Source organism: Phodopus roborovskii, unplaced genomic scaffold (genome assembly GCF_943737965.1).
Source record: "Phodopus roborovskii unplaced genomic scaffold, PHOROB, whole genome shotgun sequence".
NCBI classification, from domain to species: Eukaryota; Metazoa; Chordata; class Mammalia; order Rodentia; family Cricetidae; genus Phodopus; species Phodopus roborovskii.
In genome coordinates, this window is record NW_026126480.1 from 32,217,641 (window position 1) to 32,242,028 (window position 24,388).

Consider the following 24,388-nt stretch of genomic DNA (forward strand, 5'->3'; position numbering starts at 1 on the left):
TCAGAACCAGAGGCTAGTATGTGTAACAGTAACCCTGGAAATGTAGTCTGGACTGAGGTAGCTCTTTGATCTAAAGCAGGCCTAAAGATTCCAGTAAATATTTCAGGTCTTATATCCTTCTTCCTTACAATCTTAAACTTTTAGAAATACAATTACATTGACATACAGTGCTAGGCAGTTTGAAATATGCCAACATATAAGTAGGTCTTGTTTTAGGTTAAGAGTCAGAGAAGTGATGGGGTAGAACTAGATTTTGAAATCTCATTTTCTCTTAATAAGACAGCACTAATATGCATCCTCTCCCATCTGAGTGGGCCAAGGTAGTCTAGAAAAAATAAACTAGAGCACCTAGAACATTTAAGAGGTAAGTATAGACTTCTGATGAACACTAAAAGGATTACTTGTTCCTGGAGAAGCAGCAGCTACTGGAGTTAAGTCTTTAGAAACATAAAGGGATATGAAGGGTGAATAAGTGCTTCTCTTGGTAAAGGATAAGGTATTAGCAACATGACTTCAGTAGCAACACAGGGAATTAGGATCAACTCTTTGATAAAGACTTCTGAAGAAAGCTATAAAACTTTCACTCTCATTTTATACCCTCAAAACAAAGATAGATCTGATATAGTTCTGAACAAATCTCTAAGTTCTACCCAGATATAAAAAAATCCATTGTCAAGTTGCTACCATATATATTTGAAAAGAACTTTTACTCATTTGTGAGAGTATTGATAGTTGCTGGACAATAGCATTGGTCTCAACATTCTAATAGGAATTTTATTCTGAACTCAAAAAACTTATTATCTCACTTTACTGGAATAGTCAAGACTCATAAGAGGCAGACTGAGCATGTTAGAACATGAGGTGAGAACAGATGAAAAAAATCTAGCTTATTTATATTCTCAGGCCTGCCTTGGGAACTGCAATTTATAGCTAAGAAAAGATTGCTTCCAAGAGTGGGGGCAGGATAAGATGGCTAATGGGGCATGTGGAAAAAGAAGCTCATTGTCAAAAGGCCTTCCTGAACTCATCACTCTTCCCCCTTAGGAGATTTTCTGGTAAGTACCCAGGGGAAGAGTATGGTAGTAGCTTTTCTCTCATGTGGACTTCTCGATGTTTGGTGAGGAAAGAGCTCTTACTGAAATGTTTGCCACATTGGGCACATGTATAGGGTTTCTCTCCAGTGTGGATTCGCCGGTGTTCTCGAAGTCTTGCGCAGTTATTGAAGCTCTTCTCACAGTCCCCACATTTGTAGGGATTCTCTCCAGTATGGACTCTGCGGTGGGCACTGAAGTGAGAACTGTTGGTGAAGCTTTTCCCACACTCTCCACATTGATAGGGCTTCTCACCAGTATGGGTTCTCTGATGGATGATAAGGCTTGAGCTCTGACTGAAGCATTTCCCACACTCTCCGCATCTGTACGGCTTCTCTCCAGTGTGGATTCTCTGGTGGGCTCCAAAATTTGAGGAGTCATTAAAGCTTTTCCCACAATCAAAACATTTGAAAGGCTTTTCCCCTGTGTGGATTCTTTGGTGTCTGATTAGGCTCCTGCTTCTACCAAAGCACTTCCCACAGACACCACACTTGTAAGGGTTCTCTTTCTGGTGGGCCATCCTGCACATAAGACGGGCACTCCTTCCAAAGTTTTCTCCATATTTGAGAAGTCTGTATGGTCTCCTCCCCATGAAAGGCCTGTGATGCACTGTAGCCTTCCCCATATCTCTAGGTTGAGATATCAGTTTTCCCTGTCTAATTCCTTGAAGGTTTTCCCATTGTCTTCCTGAGATGCATTCCCTTTTATAATACTTACTGGGGTTGGTATTCTGTGAAACAAAGCTTTTAGACTTTTCTATTAATGCCCCATGGGGCTCTTTGTCCTTAAATATTACCTGTGTTGGGTCCTCTTTAATACTATTTCCAATTTCAAAATCTGGAAAAGGAAAAGACAGTAAAATTTCACAAAACTTTGATATTAACAAAAATAATTAATCATGCTGAGAATCGTTATATGATCCTCTAATGTTTATCAGGACACACTGTGTCTTGACTTATTCACCATGCTTTACCCTCTTTCAGTTCTATAAAAAGGCCAGTGACATTTGCTACCATGTTGGTCCTCACAAGTTTTTAAAACTGAATTTCTGTCCAAGCTATCATTCTCCATCTATATCCTTGTAAATTTAGCAACAACTTGGTTTACCTCCTTGAAGTTCTGCTTTTATTCTTTCACATCTATACTAAAATATTACACTATACCTCATTTGAGTGTATACTCTAAAGGACAACTCCAAATTCAAGATACTTCTAAATTTTTCAGGTTCTAGCCTAGAGTACTATTTTCATCATATGGTCTTGTAGCTTGTTTTTCTGGTTTCTTCCTGGACTACAATAATACAAATACTAATTTTTACTGCTTCCAAAGCTAGATTTTCATTATACCCCATTTACTAGAAGGAACATCTTGGATTCAGCTTCTCTGTGGAGTTTTATGGAAAGCATGACATAGCAAACAGCCAGAAGCTTGGAATGGCATAGTTTGGTTCTAGCAACATCCCAGTCACTTAATTGTGTTTTTGTTATTAATTTTTTTCAATACAGGGTTTCTCTGTGGCTTTGGAGGCTGTCCAGGAACTAGATCTTGTAGAGTAGGCTGGTCTTGAACTCACAGAGATCCACCTGCTTCTTTCTCCTGAGTGCTGGGATTTTGTCCGGCTTTGTTTTAATTTTTAATTATGGGAAATTCATGCATACAGAAGAATGAACAGTGTAATATGTATAAAGAACTACCATGAACTATTTTACTTACCTTTAACAATGATGTATTTATGGCTAATCCAGTTTCACATACTCCTGATCTCTACCCAGACTACTCTGATGCAAATTCTAAAAGACATATTATTGTCATCCATAAATATTTCACAGGCTAAATATCTTGGGCTAGGTTTGATTTTCAAACCCTTGCGATTAAGTATGTACTATACCATCATGTTCCTACTTGTAGATGTCAACATGACTCCCCTTCCACATATTCAAATGAAACTGTTAGCTATGGCATGGGTGGGGAAGAGAAGGGCAGCCAACAGTCAGTCATTAATTTATATAAAAAGGGACAGTAATATTATTTTCAATTAGTACTCCTTTTGAGGTTTTATTATTCGATTCAAAATTGTTCTGGGATTTAGAGGAAGTCATAGCCTATTAGTTGACTCAGACAGTAACTGATAATTTGGTTAGATTCTGGAGGTTACCTAAAATAATATTTATAGGGACTCTTTACAGTTATTAAAAAAGGAAGTTGGGACTTGAGACATGACTCAGCAGTTAAAGACTTGTGTTGCTTTTCCAGAGGACTAGGGTTTATAGCTCACAACTATCTGTAACTCTACTTCCAGGTAACTGACTCCCTCTTCTGGCCTCAGTGGGCATCAGGCATGTACATGGTAATCAGACATATGCACAGGCAAAATATCCCCACACAGAGAAATGAATATATAACATTTAAAGAAAGAAATTATATTGGACTTACTCTTTTGCATTTTTCTTTTTTTAGAAACAGGGTTTCTCTGTGTAGCCCTGGCTGTCCTGGAACTTGCTCTGTAGACCAGGCTGGCCTTGAACTCAAGAGATCTTCCTGCCTCTGCCTCCTGAATGCTGGGATTAAAGGTGTGCATCACCACCACCCAGCTGGACTTATTCTTTATAATTTCTCATATAAATATTACCAGACATCATATATATGAAGTTCTTTTAAAGAGCCTGTACAACTAATTCAGGCAAACCAGATACACTGGCTTCAAGAAATCAGTGTGAAATGCCTCACATTCTGACATATCCTGTGGCTACAGAAAGACAGTGCTCCCATCCTCCAGGAGGGAGGTTGGCTTAGGACATAAAAGTGATTGGTACTATAAGACAAAGTGTGGGAGTTGAAAGAATTTGTATACAGAGAGGTGTAGAGCCAAATGTGTTCAAGGTGTGAGTGGTTGGGGAGGAGGGATCATGAATCATGGTTTAGATATGAGAGAGCTTAAGGAACTTGTAGAACACAGCAAGTAGTTTTGTTTCAAGTAAGCATAGAGAAAGAAAATACTAGTACATGTGCCTTGAATGATATGATGAACCCAGGTTAAAGATAGCTTAATCAAAACATGGGTGAGAAGCTGGGCAGGGTGGCACATGCCTGTAATCCCAGAACTCAAGAGGTGGAGGCAAGAGGATAATTCCAGACCAGCCTGGGCTATAGTAAGGACCTTTCTCTCTCTCTCAGGACCCTCCACCCCCTTAAAAAGTTTGGTTGAGAAAATTTGGGTTTGAGACTTTTACAATCTAGGCAAGAAATAGAGAAAGACAGAACTGCAATAATGGCTATCTATGGCAATGAATGCAGGGACAGGCAGAAGCTATGCCATCTGCCTGGCTGTAAATGCCCAGTGAGGAGACGTTAAAATGATCTTTAAAGGACACCTGTGGGGGCGGGTCTTAGTTACATTTAACGCTTGAGCTGGCAGTTACATGCCTGTGAAGACAGCCAGTGGGCAAGAGAAGCAGGCTGCTGAGCTAGGACAAAGCCTCTCATCTTGTCTCTGCCTATCCTTTTCCTCATGACATCACACAACAGTGAGATGCTTCTGATCTGAGCTCACTGACTTTTCTCCTCCTTCAAGTTTTTTTTTTTTTTTAGGTAGAATCTCATATTCTTCTCTATAGTATTTTCTGAAACAAAACACTGTCTGCCCACCAAGTCAAGGCTAAAGTCCCAAAGTTTGAGCCGACAGAATGTGAGCAGTTTAGCTCCTCCTTGTAAGGAAGTACTACAAGAACAGAACCCATTGTATTCAGTTCTAGTTCCCTGGTCCTCTAACAGCAAATGTCATTTGAATATCTTCTGAGTGAATAAACATGCATGAGCTATATGACACAAGTACTGATTTTTCAAGAAGTCACATCTTCTCCCTTCGACCAAAAGCCCTACCGACCCTTACCAGTTGGACTTTGGGGTGAGCCTGTGGGTTCTTGGAATTCTGGCTCTTCTATAATTTCCTCATCACTCATTCTCTCAGTACCAGAATCTTCTAACACTGCTTCCTGTGAGGTCTCCTCAGGTTCCCAAATTGTAGGCTCTTGGGGTTCAACCACAATATGTCCTCTTTCTTGCCTAGAGAGTGATGGAATTTCTTCTGAGGTGTTGGTAGAATGGGCAGATGTACGGCAGTTAATGAGAGCATCCATCTCCTTGTAAAATGCACACGACTCCAGTACATGGCCATTCTTCACTTTTCGGTAACTCTTCTGAAGGCTTTTGAACTTGGTTCGGCATTGCTCTGGTGTCCGGAGAAAGCCACACTCTCGAAGTTGTTCAGCCACGACTCCATACAATTTGCTTTTGCGATGACAGGCTTGAAGTGCTTCATAAAACCGAGTCTCACGAAGGATATCAAGAAAGGTCTTGGTTTCTTCATAGCCCCAATGCACACCTGCCATTCAAGGATAAAGCTTAATTATATAAGGAGCCTGGAGCTTCTCTATTATACACTCTATAAAATGTAATCGTATAAAAGTCCTATTCAGGAAGAAATACTGTAAAACACCATCTTTCAGACATGATAGATTAGTGTACTTACGAATTCATAGAAGGTATGGCTACTTGCAGAAGATCTATAAAGCTAGACAAAATTCTAGCATTGGTGTGTGTGTGTGTGTGTGTGTGTGTGTGTGTGTGTGTGCATGTGCAGCACTTCACAGCTTCTAGAGGAAGAATTATTCTTTTATGAGAGTGTTCCCACTGGCATGTTACCCTTGATTCAGGGAATAGCCCCACATCCATGCACAAATGAGCAACATGATAGATAGATAGATAGATAGATAGATAGATAGATAGATAGATAGATAAGAAACACATGAAGCTGGGATGGGGACTTGGGGCAAGTTGGAAGGAAATGGAGTGTGGATAGGATATGATCAGATTTCATCGTATACATTTATGAACTTCTCGAGGACAAAGAAAATTATAAAGTTCTATTCATGACAGCAACAGGAAATATGGAATATCCAGAAACAAGCTTTGTAAAAATCAGCAAAGCCTATTAAAAAAATCTGTAATTCTTTATTCAAAGACATTAAAATAACTAGAAAAAGCGAGATGCTGTGTTTCTGGATACAAAGACTCAAGTTGCACAGATATCAATTTTCAAATGTATAGGCAAAATTCCAAAAGAACCAGAGTTTACTTGGAAGATAAAGTGTAGTCTCCCACACTGCCATTGCTATGGAGACTAACTGAAGGACTTAGCCACCTAGAAGTGTCACTTTCAAGTAGGACAGATCAATGGATTACAACCTCCAAAGAATAGCCTGAAATCTATTACTTCTTTTACTAGTGTTTCTTGAGAATCAGAGCTATATCCAAGTAGTTCTGAGTCTGATAACTCATCCAGTCTTCTAACCTGAGAGAGAGTATAATCTGTATGCCAGAGAGCAGAATACAACTTTTCTCAGTAGTTTGTTAAACATGTTTTTGTTTTGGAAAAAGTATTATCTAGCCTCTATTTTACTGGGTACTTCGAGTCCCATCATTGGACTCCTACACTTGAGACCATACTGAAGAGCCTTAGCCTCATGTTTTCTGATTTTCAGATTGGTAAATACCTGTGTATGCATGACAATATTCCCATTTGTCAGCAGATCTGCTTATTTTAGGCAATGCCCTCATGAATACACCTGATTTATTTTTCCATTCTATTGATGGATTTATCATCTTTACCACAATGGACAAGGAAAGACAGTAGTAATAACAGGGATGCATTTTTGCCTTTTTAGAGTACTATCACCTGTTATGTCCTGCTGAACATCAGAATAACGCAGTGAGTTCTTAGTCATATATTCCATAGTAAAAAAAATCAAAGCCCAGTATTGTTACAGGATATGCTACTGTAAAATAGTTATTAATTGGCTATTTAATTTTGTGTGCCTTGGTCTTTAAATATTCAACAGATTTGCATGGTATATCTCTTATTTTTTTTTTTCAGACAAGATCTTGTTGTGTAGCTCAAGCTGCTCTCAAACTTACAATCCTCTGTCAGGTCCTGAGTGCTAGGATTACAGGTTTACAGCATAAGGCCTAGGCTCCTTTTATTTTAATGCCTGTCTTCTATGTAGGGTGCATTTATTTTGAGGAGTGTGTAGTTTTTTTATTTTAATGTGTTAATCTTGGTTTAGTAAATTTGTAATTAGTGATATTTTAGATTTACTTCTACCAGAATGAGAATGGCTCCCACAGGCTTCTACAGTGAATGCCTGGATCACAGCTGGAAGAATTAAGCTAGAAGTTAGTATCAGGAACAGGGTACTATGATGGAATAGGTCTGACCATGCTGTCTTTTTGAAGAAATGTGGAAGACTTTGGTCTAGGGAAGTGGTTGAATGCTGCTGTAAGTGGGGTTTAATGGGCCATCCTAGTAGGAACATGGAAGGCAGTAGTGTGAGAGCTATGTATACTGTGGAGGCTTGGCTAAAGAGGTTTCAGAGGGCAACAATTATTAGCTAGACACCATTGGGTTAGAAACCATTGTTAGGATATTTTGGCAAAGAATGTGGCTGCTTTTTGCCCTTGTCCTCAGAATCTGCATAAGGCTAACTGAAGAGTTTTGAACTATTCACTGTCAGAGGAGACTTTAGGATATCCTAATACTTAATGTATTATGTGATTATTAGTGATGACTCTTATGTGGGCTATGATGGAAAAAGAACAAATGGGGCAAAAAAGAAATACAAATTGTACAATTTGAGGAGAGAAGAACAACAGGAAATTTAATTCTGGAGCCAAGTCTTATGTTCAAAGAGATGAGAACTTTAAAGGCAGGTATGATGTGAAATGGAATAAAGAGCAGTGTCCTCAGGACAATACCACATTTAGTTACATTTCCAGCTTTTAAAAGGGAAATGTCAAGGAATTTTCTGCTCCTAAAACAAATGAAAGCAACAAATCAAACCTTATGCAAATGTAATTTAAGGAGAGGGCCAGACTCCAACCCAAGCCTGAAGTACTTACTTGACAACTTTAGCCATGATTCTAGTTTTAGAGTCATGAAGGATAGTGTAGTAAAGGGTCTGTGGAATCTCCCTCCCCAGTTAAGGAAAGTCATTAGGAACACGTATGTGACTGGGGGTCCTTGTATGGAGGTTCAGAAAAGTCACTGCGTGAAGCTGTGAATGTGAAGCCTGGATTGTGTTGGAGACCCCAGGATGTTGGAGGTACCAAAGCCATGGGGTGTATGCAGGGAGAGGTGCATACAGGGAGTGAAAACAGCTCAAAAGAGAGAAGTGTGTTATAGTTAGCAAAACTGGAAAGGAAAAACCATCAAAGGTTTTTGATATTGGACATAGAACTTCAAGACTGGGAGTTTGCCCTGCTGGGTTTGTTCTTGCTTTGATCCAGTATTTCCTCACTATGCCTCTATTCCTCCTTATATGAATGGTAATATGTATTCTGTGGTATTCTTTGTTGGAAGTATGCAATGTGCTTTTTTTTATTTTACAGGTGGTTACAATTAAGAGACTGCCTTGACTCTCAGAAGAGACTCTAGACTTTTAAACACTCTTGAGACTGAAAGATTATAGGGACTTTTGAAGTTGGCCTAAATGTATTTTATTATATGGCAACAAACCTATTGGGAGAGGGATTGGGAATGGGATATGGTGGTTTGAATGAGAATGGTCCCCATAGGCTCATATATTTGAATGTGTGGTTCTTGGCTAGTGGAACTGTTTGGCAAGGGTTAGGAAGTATGGCATTGTTGGAGAAGGCATGCCATTGGGGAAAGTTTTGAGATTGTAGAAGCCCATACCTATCCCATTTAACAGGAGGGCTCTCTCTCTGCCTTATGCTTGCTGATAAAGACTTAAGATCTCAGCTATGTCTCCAACACCATGACTACTTGCCTGCCGCCATGCTCCCTGTCATGATGGTCATGGACTCTAACCGTCTGGAACTGTGAGTCCCAACCAACTCTTCTGTAAGTTGTCTTGGTCATGGTATCTTTTCAGAGTAACAGAAAAGTAACCAAAACAGCTTGCTTCTGTATTCATTAATTTAGAAAAGGGGTTTGGCTATATGGTACAGGCTGGCCTCAAACTCTTGATGTTCCTGTTTCCCAAGTTCTGGGATTACAGCTATGTGCCACCAGGCCTGGCTCTCACTATTGTTTCAGCTCTTACACTGTTTTGTGTTCTGTTTATTACCCTTTCTTGCCTTTTAAATTGGGCAAAAAAAGTTTATATTTCCTTTTCTCAACTCCTTTGCACTGTTAGTGTTATACTGTATGGACTAATAAGGTACCCTTCATTTATTACAATCTAACTAATTATACTAATCTTCAAATAATATTAGACATTTAGAACTCTTTAGCTCCATTTACCGGTCTTTCATAGGAAGGACTATAATAAATATTATCTATCTATCTATCTATCTATCTATCTATCTATCTATCTATCTATCTATCTACCTACCTACCTACCTACCTACCTCTACAATGGTTACATCTGTGTGCCTAGAGTCCAGAAAAGGGTGTTGACTCCAGAAAAGGGTGTTGACTCACTGGAACTAGATGGTTATGAGCTGTTTGCCATGTGGATGCTGGGAACTGAACATGGATCCTCTGCAAGAGCAGCCTGTGCTCTTATCCACTGAGTCATCTCTCTGCTGTGACCACCAAATATTTAAGAACCATGCTTAGTTCTAGCTTGAATAAGAGCCTGCAGGCTCCTCAAATCTGTTAATCAGGTTGTGCTGGGGACAGCAACAAACACCCAGGTGCCCTTTTAGTTGTGGGGTAACATCACAGTGGGAGCAGCATGGAGTGTGATAACTCTTTCCAGGATTACAGGAACACACTTCTATCTTCACACCAAGAAAAAAAAAATATCACAATTCTTACCACTTAGGTTTTGAAACAAAACAGGGGCAGTATGCACTTCAGACTTGCGTATAAACTCAATGCCCATTTCATCACCATCCGAGTCTTCAGCACCTTCATCCTCCTCTTCCACCAAACTGACCTGTTCTTTAGCACTAATACCAAGTCTCTTTAGTCTGGGGAGAGAGATCACAGCCTTTGGCTTATCAGTAGATGAAGTATGGGCTGTAGGGTTTAACAAGGCATCCATGTCCTCAAAGAAGGCACAGGGTTCTAGCATGTGGCCATTTCTCACTTTTCTATAACTTTTCTGAAGACTTTTGAACTTGGTCCGGCACTGCTCTGGTGTTCGGAGGAAGCCACATTCTCGCAACCATTCAGCCACAGCACCATATACCTGGCTATTTCGGGGACAAGCCTGGAGTGTTTCATAAAAGCGAGATTCCTTGAGAATTGCAAGAAAAGTCTTGGTTTCCTCATAGCTCCAGTGCACACCTGCAATTTTTTCATCTTCTAAACCCCACTGTTGCTGCTCTCGCCACACTTTCCCTGAATTCCTTGCTGGGATCTGAACAGCACTCACTGATTTCTCTTTGATGCAGTTGCTTCTCGGGACACTATTCCTCTTATTTGAGGAATGTAGACCTACAGTCCATGGCTCTTTTCTTTGTTCCAACTGGGCTATCTTGTTAGATGTAGACACAGTGCCTCCTACAGTAAAAGAATCATATTTCACAGTAGGTACAGATGTCATTACCACACACCCCAGTCTCCTGTTCAAACATGCTCTCCTGGACTACTTATTTACACCACAGCCTCCCCCAGCCATAACCATGCACACTGTAGTTATTTATGTGACTTCTTTGGCACAGAAACTTATACATGATATCTTATTCTTATGTATATACTGCTTCCATCTAGCCAATTCTTTTAGGAATGTCCTCAAGGTAAGACATAGTTCATTAGTTTTGACTCTTTCTTTTGGGTGATATTATATCACATTGTAGACAAGGCTAGCCAGGAATTACTGATGGCTTCAAATTCATAACAATCCTTCTGCCTTAGTCTCCCAAGGACTAGGATATAGTCCTGAGCCACCATAGCTAGCTTAGTATTTGTTTCCTTTATTTATATATGTTCCCAACACCCTTTCTTGTCTCAATGTACATGAATTCACATATACATATGCACACAAACATCTAGGGCTACTAGAGAAGTAAAGAATTTTTATTAAGCTCTATTAATCAGTCTGGTATTGCCATAAAACAGAGAAAGTAAACTATAATAGACAGTCTTTTAAGTCCAAGGATTAATCTGGAATATATTAAATTCCTACACATGGGGCTGGGGAGGATGTTAAGTTGGTAGAGTGTTTACTATATAAGCATAAGGACCTGAGTTTGAGCCCCAACATCCATAAGGAAGGCAAGCTTTGTGACATGTGCTTGTAATCCTAGCAGAAGGATCTCTAGGATATAAGTTCTCAGCTACTGTTCCAGTGCTACGGACACCAACCCAGAGCATTAGAGTCTATGACCATCATGTCAGGGAGCACAGCAGCAGGCAAATGAGAGAACATGACCCCAAGAATATGGTGGAGGAAGACATCAGTCATTGGCCACTGGCCTTTATATACACCCCCATGTATAGATATATGAGACCTAAACATAGGGCCTGAAACCATAAATTCTAGAAGAAAGCAAAGGGGGAAAAGGTAATTGATCCAGTCTTGGATTTTTTTTTTCTATACAATGAAAGCAGAGGTAATAAAAGTTCCAACACAGCAAGGAAAATAATCAACAAAATAAAGAAATAGCCTGCAGTACAGGGGAAATACAACTATACATATTATAAAAGGTTAAAATCTAAAATGTACAAGGAATCGTACAATTCGCAGAAAAACATCTGATAAAACACAGGCAAAGAATCTGATGTGCAAATGACCAACACATTCATGAAAAGGCACTCAACATTGTTAACAAGGAAAAGTCAATCAAAATCATAATGGGTTATTATTTCACATATGTTAGAATGGTTAGCATCAACAATATTTTTGACAAAAATATTTATACAATGGAATTTATACAATGGGAAAAAGAAAGCATCTTCAACAAATGGTGTTGGCATAACTGGATGCTGGTGTGTAGACGACTACAGATAGATCCATATCTATCACCTTGCACAAAACTTAAATCCAAATGGATCAAAGACCTCAACATAAATCCAGCCATATTGAACCTCTTAGAAGAAAAAGTGGGAGGTACCCTTGAATGAATTGGTACAGGAGACCACTTCCTGAACATAACACCAGTAGTACAGACACTGAGATCAACAATTAATAAATGGGACCTCCTGGAACTGAGAAGCTCCTGTAAGGCAAAGGACACAGTCAACAAGACAAAACGGCAGTTCACAGAATGGGAAAAGGTCTTCACCAACCCCATATCTGACAGAAGGCAGATTTCCAAAATATACAAAGAACTCAAGAAGCTAGTTATCAAAACACCAAATAATTCAATTAAAAAGTGGGGTACAGAACTGAATAGAGAATTTTCAATAGAGGAATCTAAAATGGCTGAAAGACACTTAAGAAAGTGCTCAACATCCTTAGCCATCAGGGAAATGCAAATCAAAACAACTCTGAGATACCATCTTAATCCCGTCAGAATGGCTAAAGTCAAAAATACCAATGACAGTTTATGCTGGAGAGAATGTGGAGAAAGGGGTACACTACTCCAATGCTGGTGAAAGTGCAAACTCATACAGCCACTTTGGAAATAAGTATGGCAGTTCCTCAGGAAAATGGGAATCAGTCTACCTCAAGATCCAGTATTTCCACTCTTAGGCATATACCCCAAAGATCCACATCCATGCAACAAAGACATATGTTCAAGTATATTCACAGCAGCATTATTCATAATAGCCAAAACTTGGAAGCAACCTAAATGCCCCTCAACTGAAGAATGGATGAAGATAATTTTATGTGTGTGTGCACATTCTCACCTGGATGTATGTATATGTGCCGTGTGTGTAGTGTCTTCAGAGGCCAGAACTGGAGTTACATATGGTTGTGAGCTACCATGTGGGTGCTGGGAAACAAACACATCTGGAAGAGCAGCCAGTGCCTTTAATCAATAAGCCACCTCTCTAGCCCCAAACTGAAAATTTAAATGTATATATGGCTAGTAGTTACTCACCCGATAGTCAGGATTATCGTATTTATAATGAGTATCCGTTGGTTATATATTAATATCATTTGTAACAACAACTTGTGTGTATATATGTGTGTATGTCTGAGCATCACTCCAGGTGTTGTTCCTCAGGCACAGTCCAACCTTGTATACGTATGTGTGTATAGGTGCACTTGTGTACATACATATGTAGAGGGCAGAGGCTAACCTCAGGTAGCATTCTTTAAGCACTGTTCTCGTCTTTTCTTTTTTTGAGGCAGGGTCTCGATGTGCAGCCCTGGTTGGCCTGGAACTTACTTCAGAGTAATATAGCCAGGACTGAGAAGACAGTTCCATCAGTAAACTACTTGTAAGCATGAAGACACAAATTTGGCCCTTAAAGTCCACATTTTAAGGGGAGGGAGAGACAGACAGATCCCAAGAGCTCACTGGCCAGTCAGCGTACCTGACAATGGTATACTTAATCCCCTAAAAAAAAAAAAAAAAAAAAAAAAAAAAAGGTGGACAAACTGGAGGGGTTTCTCAGTTGGTAAAATGTTTCCATAAGAACCTGAGTTCAATCCTCACTGAGAGAGAAAGAGAGAGAGAGAGAGAGAGAGAAGTAGATGTAGTGGTACACTCTTATAATCCTGGTCCTGGGAGTGGGTAGAGACAAGTGGATCCCTAGGGCTCATTGGCAAGCCAGCCTAGCCTACTGGGTGAGTTACATGTCAGTGAAAGAACTTCTCTAAACATTAAAAAAAAAAAAAAAAAAAAAACCAGGTGAAAGGACATAGTCCCTAAAATCCAGCACTTGAAGGCAGAAGCAGCCAGATCTCTGACTTCTGAATTAAAATGCATACATGAATGAATATTACTTATCTCTCCTGTTACAGCAGACAGAGACAGCCCTGTGAAAACTTGCCTGGAAAGTGACACAATAGTGGTCATGTCTATGCACTTGTCTACTTAAATAAATTATAGTATGCTACCAAGCTTACTGAAATTAAATTAGTTTTTATTCAATATTTAAGATTTCTATCCATTCAACAAATACTTAACAGGCATTCATCCACCTGTTAGGAGTTCTGTGTTAGGTGTCGAGGTCATTATTGTTAAATACAAATAAACTGCAGAAGACCTGGTACCTCCACAGATCTCTAGGCTGGTGGATGTAAGTTTGTATTTCCTACACTATAAATATGGTATCCATATATAACTCCTATTCAATGCTCTTATTACTATTATAATTTTTTTCTGGAAAGAGTACATAAGTAAGGAAAAGGAACAGATAAATAACTACACTATACAATCCATGGAAATACTTTAAGCCAGTGTTTCTCAATATTTCTAATACTTTGACCCTTTAATACAGTTCCTCATGTTGTGGTGACTCCCAATCATAAAATTATTTTTAATGCTATAATTTTCCTATTGTTATGAATCGTAATGTATATACTGTCTGGAGATAGAAGTTGCCAAAGAGTTTTGACCTATAGGTTGAGAACCACTGCTTTAATCACTAATACTTAGAACTATTTATCACCAGTAGGAATTAAAATATAAGAAATCTCCCAGTCTTTTATTTGTTAAGGAAAGAATGCTTACCCAGGGAAACCATGCTCTCTGCACTTTCCTCCCTGATTTCGTGGTAGAGATCTCTGTGAGCAGGAATCGAATGCACACTCTTTTTGTAGGAAAAGCTTCTCACTGTGTGGACATCCTTCACTGGTTCCTGTAACGACACTAACACCAGTGACTACCAAGACAACTGCAAAGGTCTTCAAAGGGTGAAGAGCCATGGGTGAAGCAGAGAAGGGTCCTAAAGAAGAGCTGAGTTAAGGAAACACAAATGTATCATGTGTTAAGTTAAGTGGGAGATATAGTAAAGAATCAGGATGAGATAAGGTAAGACAACTAATCCAGCAAGGAGTTCCACTACTGAGAACACCAAGTATAACTTCTTCTGGGAAAGAAATTGAGGGAAAAACTTCTTTGGAAGAAGTATAAACAAGTAAAAACATGGGGAATAACTGTGTCTGAATTCCCTAGAAGGAAGGCCAGGGAGAACAATTACAATTAACCGGAAATAAATTACCTGGGTTGTTACTTCCTGATCTACAGAGTTCCACTCATCACTAGGGACAGGAACCCAGAGAGAAGAATGAGCTAGAAAAAGAAAAGAAAGAATTATGATATATAGTATTCTGAACTTTGGTCCTTTAATTCATGCTGCCTCTCCCTTTAAGAAATGAGAACATATTAAAATCTACAGAAAGGAATAGATGATTTTTTTTTCAATGAGTTTAGAGCAATACCCAAATCTACCTTATTCTAATGCTGGGCTCCCCATTCAGATGCTTCAGGAACAAGCAGGTAACATGCATGAGAGAGGGCTGGGGCTGGGAACTGGAGAGAACGAGTTCCACTGAAGGGCACAGCGTATTGGCTCTAGAAGATGCTTCAGTGTGAGACTGTGGCATTTGAAGACTTATCAGGAGAAACAAGTAGGCTGAATAGATGTTTATTCAGGGAGAAATAACTCACAACATAGACAGATGAACACCAGCAGATTCCCGGTCCCAAGGATGCCTCCGTATGTTCTTCTGTCCCCGTGCTGCAAGCAAGAGAGCTCTCCGAGCCCCCTCCTCAGCCTCAGTTCCCCCAGGTCATGTCTGGCCATGTCTCCACCCCCAATGGGCGTGGTCTATGCCACAGGTGCAGACAAGGTGAATATCTCACTATAGTCACTTCTGACATTACTAGGAGAAGTCACGTGTGCTGGCTAGTTTCTATCTAAACTTGACATAAGCTAGGAAGAAGAAACCTGTACTGAGAAAACGCGCCCCCTGCTCCTTGCCCCTGCCAGACTGGCCTGTGGACAAGCCTGTGGAGTATTTTCTTGATTAATGACTGATCTGGAGGGTCCATCTCAGTGTGGATAGTGTTACTTCTGAGCAGGTGGGCATAGATGGTATCAAAAAGCAGGCCTAGCAAGCCATGATGAGCAAGCCAGTAAGCAGCCCACTTCCATGGCCTCTGCATCAGCTCCTGCCTCCAGGTACCCAATCCTGTTTGAATTCCTGTTCTGACTTCCTTTGATGTTTAAGTGTAAGTGAAATAAACCCTGTCCTCCCTGAGTTGCTTCTGGTCATCATAGTGTTTCATCACAGTAATAGAAACCCTAAATAAAAAATAACCTGACTAAAGCTACAAAAATAAAATATGGGGAGAGCTGTGTTATGAACTCAGGTCTGCTTGCTTCTTCTAGCCTAAGATCACAGTGTGGGGGCAGACAAGAGAGAAATGAAGTCTTTAGACAAGATCCCTCCACACATCTCTACTGGCTTGGGATGAAGTCACACTTCAGGAGATGGAAAGGTTACTGGACTGGAAGAGACAGACAGCTGTATCCCTTCTATCTGACTTGTGTTCATATAGAGGGCAGCTAGATGCTGCCCTTGTTTGAGAAGTCTCACCTTTTATGCCTCCCATATACTATTCTGGGATGTCTTATCTTGTGAGTCAAGTTTTGGAATAAAAATACCTTGTTTCCATTTCTCAACAGTTTTTCAAGTTGTTTGTTGTCAGTGGAGAGCAAATATGCATTTTGCATGACTAAAGACACAAGGTGAATGTTGAACAGAGATATTAAAATAACTGACCAAGATTCAAAGCTGTTCTGGACAATCTAAGTTTCCTAATTTCCATCTTCATGATACTATTTTATTTTGGTAGCTCATATTCCTGACTCTAAGCAGATGAAAATTTTCTTTACAAGTATTCAATTTATTTTTTCAAATGGGTATCAAAGGGACCTACACTGAGCAAGCCAGTGTAAACCTACAGTCTCTGATCCCGGTGCACTCTGAGTCCTTCTTACCATTCTTAGGTAGTGGCCTATGCTCTCGTTTTTGGTTCAGTTGTCCGTGGTATCCTGAGAGGAGGCTTCCAGCTTCTTCCTGAGAAACAACCTTGTGCTGGGTCTCCAGTTGCTCTGGCTCAAAGTCAGCTACTTCCCACACAGTTCCAGGTGAGGCTTGCTTCTTTGAGTGTAAGGAACTACTGACCTGCAAAATACAGTCAATGTGGTAAAGAGAAGTGGAGGAAAAGAACTGCTAATCAGAGTGAAATGCCCCCCACAAGGGCATTTAAGGACAAAAGAACTGAGAAGTCTCTATGGATTGAAATCGGCTCACAGTAGTTTGGTAATAAGGGAACAGAACACACTTTATCTGTATTTGTTTTTTTCGGGGGTGAGGTCATTACTACAAAGACCTTGTATCTATCAGGTGCACAGAGAACTAAGCAGGACACTAATTAACTGAAAACTTATAAAGTCAACTCCTGAACACACACTGTGCAAGGTGAAACTACAAACCCGGCAAACACTGCAGGATCTCATGAGGTTAACAAAGGGTGTTAAAATAAACTGCACCAGCATGCAAGGACACCAAAAAAAAAAAAAAAAAAAAAAAAAAAAAGATGATCTGGCAGTTAAGCTGGAGGAGTGCCAAGGACCATGGCAGTAAAAGTACTTTACAAGACAATGACTGGAATAGTAAAGGAATAGAGAGGATTCTGGGGTATCCCGTGACATCTCCCTCTCCCGCCAAAGACAAACCCTGTGAGGGATTAACTATTTAATAGTGTCTGTCTAATTTTGGTAGGAACATAGCAAGGATTAGAACAAACAGGCTATAATTTTAATTTAATTCGCAAGACAATAGACCAACCAAAATTCTCTCCTCCATTTAATATGAAATAAAATCTGCTTTTAGGGGGATTCAGCTTATGGATTTTTCTTTTAGCCCCATTTATTTATACTGAGCTCTTCTCCCAGCAGTGTGGCCTCGCCTACCTGCCTTTCCCATTCCCATCATTCAAAATTCTCTCTCACCTGCTTTTTCAATCTTCTGGTCTCTTTCTCCAAATGAACCACGAGGGCCACAGCCTCCTCTCCACTTTCTGGACACTGCTTCTGTGCCCAAGCCTGAATCTTCTCAGGCAGAATGGTGAGAAACTGTTCAATTACCAGCTGCTCGAGGATCTGCTCCTTGGAACGCGTTTCTGGCTTCAACCACCGGCAGCAGAGTTCCCAGAGTTGACTGAAAGCTTCTTGGGGTCCCGTCACATCCGCATAACAGAACTGCCTGAAGCATTTACGAAAGGACTCACATTCAGTGCTGTCTGATCGTTCCAGAATGGGCTCCGATGCCCACTCGGAGTCCTTTTCCACTTTCATTATGAGACACTCCTCAACTTCCACGTCCACCTGAGGGTCCAGGACTGTAGCCATGATCCAACCAGGGCCAACAGGTCTAGTTCCACATAAGGGCCCAGAGAAGCTTCCCAGGGCCCCCTACTTAAATGTCCTTGGAAATATGGGACTGGAGGGAGATAAAAGACAGTATGTCAGCTGGAACAAGGAACTCCAGGCTGATTAATCAAATTTTTATTAGGATCTTGAAAAGGTCAATGTGCACCCACCCCAAAAAGTCTGCAAACCCGCCCTCGTCTCCGATCAAGATGTGCCCCCTCCCATGAGGAGCTCTAGGGAGCAAGGTGGGAAAGAGAACTGGGCTAGCACGGAACACTGGAGAGGAGGGCGGGATGGGCGGAGGCGCCGACCGGGAGGGGGTGTGTCCGCGAGGCTCGGGGAGGCGCAGCCCGCGGCCCCGGGATCTTGGTCCGGGTCCAGGCCGCTGCAGGTGTCCAGCCAGGGCAGGAGTACAGGAGAGCTCTTCCTGGCTCCCAGCAGCGCTCGCAGCACTCCGGACTCCTCCGCACGAGGCTGATGAGGGCCTCGGCCTCGGCCAGGGGTGGGGGTGGGGGAGAAGAAGAAGCAGCAGGATGAGGCGAGGCCTCGCGGGGCGCAGAGCTGGCACGCAGCCTCGTCAGCTCGCCCAGCGGAGAGCGCAGCGCGGGGGGCGCTGGGAGCCGCGGGGCCACGCATGCGCCGCTCACTGCCGGGGCACTGGGATGGGGGTGTGTGTGCGAGGCTTCCTCCCAGGCAAGTAGGGTGGGGGGAGGTTGCGTGGAGGAGTCTCGCGAGAGCGCGCAGCACCGTGACTTGCTGCCGAGAGACTTTAGGAATGAGGGTGCGAGGGATGTTCTCGGGGCGGAGGGATACATTGAAGTCAGACTCCATTTCTCCAGAGACCGTGAAGTATAACAGTAAACGACAATGAGCATCCTTCCTCAAGCCCTGGAGTCATTTCTGTAGTGTGTGTGTGTGTGTGTGTGAGAGAGGGGGAGGCACTCCTTTGTTAGGTGGAAGGATTACAGGCAGGATTTGGCCATGCATGGAGTGTTTGTTGTCTAGGATCCTTAGTTGGAGCCTGCTCTCCTGAGTAAGGAAAGCCTGAGCGTCCGGGCTCTGTTCAGATGTCTGGTCAGAAGTCTCATTTTCCTTTTGGGGAAATCTCTTAATTGTGCAAGGCTCTGGGAAGGTGTGAGTGGCCAAGCGTGATCAATAGGGCACCTGGGACCTAGTAGTACCAGGGCTAGATTTCTCTACTGCTGCAAAACTTCATCGCTAGATGTCCCAGACCCTGCCGGTTCATGAATACCCATCCTGTATTCATGGAGTGCCTACTTTGTGACAGTATTTTAGGCTCTTGGCATTCATTAGTGGGCAAAGCAACTCTTCTCGGAATCAGTACCTTGTTAGGAAACAGAGCAATGACTTACTTCTCAAACTTTTTTTTGTTGTTGTTGCCATAATTTGCCTAATTCTAGCATCCCAGAGGTATAAAGCACCATAAGTACATATTTAGTACTGGCTTCCTACCAGACACGGTGAAGGAATGAATCAAATCAGGATCCTCTTACCATGTTTGAGTTTTCAATCTGCTGGGCGTGGAAAGCATCAACAAGTCACAGATAATGTTTTGTGTAAGAAAAGGAACATATTGGAGATTTGGTCTAGATAAGAGGTCTGGGTAAATGTCTTGGAAGAAGCATTACTAGGGACGAGAACCAAAGGACAGAGTAAATACTGATCGAGCAAGTCTCGGTTTACAACAATCCCATAAAGAGGATGAGGCACTGAGACCTCTGTGCTAAAGGTGATGGGAGTCACATGGAAACCCAGGTTCAGATTCAGATGTCAATAGGGTCTTTTATGTTCGTGGCCCATTTGTTGGTATTAAGCCAGGTGTGTATCTGAGCATTTCAAAGTCACAAACTTGAAGGTCTGCTGGACTTAGGGAGATTGTAACTTGAAGTGATTGGAGTAGAGTGTAAGACAAGAGGGAGCTGGTTGTGGTGGGTCATGCTTGTAATCCCAGAATTTGGGAGGCGGTGGAGGCAGCAGGATCAAGAGTCCATGGCTATTTGAAGACAGCCTGGGCTACACGACACCCTTACAAATTGGTTGTGGGACATTAGGGAATGGTAACGACTGAATAAGAGTAGCCCTCTTAGGAGTAGCCATTAGATGTAACCTTTTGCTGCTTGACTGTAAAATGGGTCAAGACTTGCCAGGCCATGTTAATTAAAAGAAGTTGGCTAGCCATTGGATAAGCACATTTTCAAATTACTGGACAACACATCCACTGTCCCCACTAGGATGCTACCTTAATGAAATATGAAGTGAGATGTAAAATATTTTATTTTGAGATAGTTTCACTATGTAGTCCAGTGGTCCTTGACTTGTCTTTCTGTCTTTACTGAGTGCTGGGGTTACAGGCACACATCACCATGCCTGGTTGGAAATGTGCTTCTCCTACGTCTCTACATTTTTGGAGGAGCCTGCCAAAGGAGGTACATGGAAAGTTTTCACTTGTTTTTTGACTAAGACATTGCTTTCCTAAGGTCTTGCTTCAGAAGAAAACAATCATCCTTGGATGACTAAACCTCTTACTCTTTTCTTGCCCAGGCTTAATTAAGTAAGACAAAAATTTAAAGTCTCCCTTGGGAAGCTACAGCCTGTCTTCTTTAAAGGTCTGTCTTGAGCAGAAAACATTTGGGCTCACCTTTCTTCTCTCTTAGGTGTGGGTATTATTATACACTTTGTGGTCTTTCAGAAGTACATACCAAAGTCTCAATGGGGAATTTCAAAGGTATACAAAAGTAGAATTAGCTCATGTTCTTGCCTTCCAGCTATAACCGTTAGTAACTCGTGGCTAATCTGTCTACTCTATACCTCCACCCAGTCTCCTTATCCAGGAGTATTTTGAAGCAAATTCTGCGCATTCTGTGTATTCTGTGCAAGCTTTAGAATGTATTGCTGAAAGTCAGGGGCTCTGATTTGAAACAACCTCAGTAACATCATAAGCCCACTCTAGGTGCATCAACAATTCTTTTGAATGGAGGCTTTTAAAGAACAATTGTCGCCAAGTTTGCTGCAGAAGAGCACATTTGTCAACAGAGAAGTGAACGAACCCACAAGCAGGTCAATAAGTGTAAGTTGGAGACACTGGAGAGTGGTTATCTTCCTAAGACTTCAGTCCCTTGAGTAGTTTGGAGACTTCCTTCTTTGAGAACCCCAAAAGAGCATTTAACCCAACTGCTTCTTTGGTAGACCCTCTCCCCACAGCTGTCATTTTACAAGCCTTCCTATCTGTTTCTGGGAATTGCTCCCCTGTCCATGGTGCTGACCCAGCAGCCCTTTGGCTAGCAGTCTGAAGAACTGTAACTTAGTTTGGTTAATATGATTTAATGTGGAATTACTGTAAAAAGTGATGATCAAATATGCATTAAATTGTTGCAAGAAGTGCTGTCTATACATGTGCCAAATAAAAACTAACCCCACATTCCAAGCTGGAAAGCGTCCCAGTAATATTGGTTAGTCTTCATTTCTTTTATGCCCTCATAAGAGAACTACCCAGACTTAGACAAATACATGTGTATTTGCATGTCTGTTTCAGAAATGTATTTTCAAATATTATTTGTTTTAACCAAAGGTAATTAATTGTCCACTTTACAAATTAAAAATTGCCTTCTTACTACTAATAACAGTAATTGTCAGAATAATGTAAAATATCTAGTTCTTAGACTGTTGTGCAATACAATACTAAGTAATGTTCAACTGCTTCCCCCTCCACACAGACACAGACAGGCAGAGACTGCCAGGGGAATGAAATTTTGTGTGCCAGTCAACTTTTCTACAACCGTGTTATACTCTCAGCCCCCAGCTATTTCTCAATGGTATGTTCATGTAGTTCTCAAAAAATTTTTTTTGATGTGGGCTTGAGTGATGGCTCTGTGGTTAAGAGCACTGGTTTTTTTCCCCAATAGACTCAAGTTCAATTCCCAGCACCCACCCAGTCTCTCTCTCTCTCTCTCTCTGAGACAGGGTTTCTCTGTGTAGCTTTGGAGCCTGCCCTGGAACTTGCTCTGTAGACCAGGCTAGCCTTGAACTCACAGACATCCACCTGCCTCTGCCTCCCAAGTGCTGGAACTAAAGGCATTCACCACCAACGCCTGGCCCCACCCAGTATCTTATATCCAACTTTAATTTCAGTCCCAGGGGATCCATTACTTCTTCTGACCTTCTTGGACACCAGGCATGCATGCAGCACACAGGCATACATTCAGGCAAAACACTCAAGCACATAAATATAAATTTAACAAAATTTAATGCATATGCTTTTTTATGAGGCACCATACTAGGCACTATTAGGACAGATAAATAATATGTCTTAAGCTGTTTACACAAAGTTTTAACAGGATTAATACTAAAATGAAGAAAGTTGGAATTAGCTTTTATTAGAATGAATGTAGCTGAGGTATGTATGAAGGCATGTATGAAGGTATGTATGAATTACAGAGCAACAGCCTGTGTAATTGTCTCAGATGTGCCTCTCCCATGTGTATGTGTGCATATGTTTGTGTGTATGGAGTCTGGAGATCAAACTTGGATGTTTTCCTTAGAAGATGTTCATCTTGGTTTTGGGGGCCCAGAACTTACTAATAAGGCTAGCTTGGTTGGACAGCAGCCCTGCCCCCCAGTTATCTTTCTTTTTCTGCCTTCCCAGTGCTGGAATTGCAAGCATGTGCCACCATGCCCAGTTTTTTCTTTAGTTAAAAAACTATTTCATTGTTTGAGAATTTCATACATGTATGTAATGTGTTTCGATCAAATCCACACTACTCCCTTCCAATTCCACATCACCCCTCCTTTTCTCTCCCAATTTCATGTGCTCCCTCTTTTAATTTTTAGATTTATTTAATTTTATGTATATGAATGTTTTGTCTGAATGTATACAGGTGTACCATAGTGTGCCTAATACCTAAGGTGGTCAGATCCCCTGGAATTAGAATTATGGAGAGTTGTGAGCTACCATGTGGGTCCTGGGAACTGAACCTGGGTCCTATGAAAGAAAAATAAGTGCTCTTTACTTCTGAGGCAGCTCTCCAGCCCCTGCTCTCTCTTCATAAAGAGATTCTGCTGAGTGCTGCCTTATATGCAGATGTGTAGTGCCATCTGCTGGAGAATGGACAGCTTCTCAGGGGCTGACTCTTCCTCCCCCAGGAGCCTTCAGGTGCCAATAGCTCCTTAGCTAGGGAGGAATTTCATGAGCCCCTCCCCTGTTTATGTTAGGACTTGGGCTGACTTGATCCTGTGTGGGTCCTGTCCATGCAGACAAAGCTGTTGTGAGTTCATGTGTGCAATGTCCTGCCATGTTCAGCAAATATTTTGCTGCAGACACCCACATATTCTGACCCTTTAGATCATTAGGTTTCAAACCTTGGGATAAATGGCTGAAATGCCTATTTAACATATCAAGGTAGACACTGGCCTCCAGATTCTCCCTGCACCCATCACCTGATACAGGGCCCTTCTGGCTGGCATATCCCACCCCCATCCTAAACTTCTCCATCCCAGGGGCTAGGCTGTCCTTCCCCCAGAAGCCCTTTTTTTTCATCTACTCTCTTTTGGACCTCCAGGATGATGCACCTGGTTCTCTACTCTACCTTCCTTCCCCTCCCCACTCTCCTCACGAGGCTCAGGCTCATGTCTACTTTGGACTCTGCCAGATGTCCCTGCCTCTGGCTATGCTCTCCCTTTCATCTACGATAAACTGCCTCTTCCACCATATCTAGGAGCAGTCATATCCATACTTTTTGTTTCTTTTTTTCATCTGGTGCCAAAACCTGGTACCAGCCATGTCTTTTCCTTTTTATTTATTTATTTTCATTCAAAGATTTTTCTGTCCCCCTTCCATTATAGTATCTGAGCCTTGGAGGGAGGGGTGTGATATAGATGTCCATTTAGAGTCGAATACTACACAGTCAAATATTCTCTACACATTGACCCATTCTAGATCTCTGTATTAAATACCATCTATTGAAGAAAGAAG

At 41.5% G+C, this 24,388-nt stretch overlaps 1 protein-coding gene across 1 annotated transcript; it reads right to left on the reverse strand.

Annotated features, from left to right (window-relative positions):
* Positions 1-669: 669 nt before the first annotated feature.
* Positions 670-18,652, reverse strand: Zkscan2 (zinc finger with KRAB and SCAN domains 2). The gene is made up of 7 exons (XM_051192900.1): positions 17,980-18,652; positions 16,963-17,149; positions 15,178-15,248; positions 14,688-14,838; positions 9,931-10,620; positions 4,981-5,472; positions 670-1,928 (listed from the first exon to the last, which is right to left on the reverse strand). Exons 1-7 carry the CDS (start codon positions 18,376-18,378, stop codon positions 1,006-1,008), a joined length of 2,913 nt encoding a protein of 970 aa, XP_051048857.1. The 5' UTR covers positions 18,379-18,652; the 3' UTR covers positions 670-1,005.
* Between the last annotated feature and the right edge of the window lie 5,736 nt (positions 18,653-24,388).

What these genes read in the sequence shown, in the direction of transcription:
- Zkscan2 (XM_051192900.1), bottom strand. Translation starts at nt 18,378, where the DNA reads ATGGCTACAGTCCTGGACCCTCAGGTGGACGTGGAAGTTGAGGAGTGT. An exon ending in TTTGTTTCAAAACCTAAGTG is followed by an intron (nt 5,473 to 9,930) that starts GTAAGAATTGTG and finishes CTTGAATGGCAG; the next exon opens with GTGTGCATTGGGGCTATGAA. An exon ending in CTCACCCCAAAGTCCAACTG is followed by an intron (nt 1,929 to 4,980) that starts GTAAGGGTCGGT and finishes TTCCTTTTCCAG; the next exon opens with ATTTTGAAATTGGAAATAGT.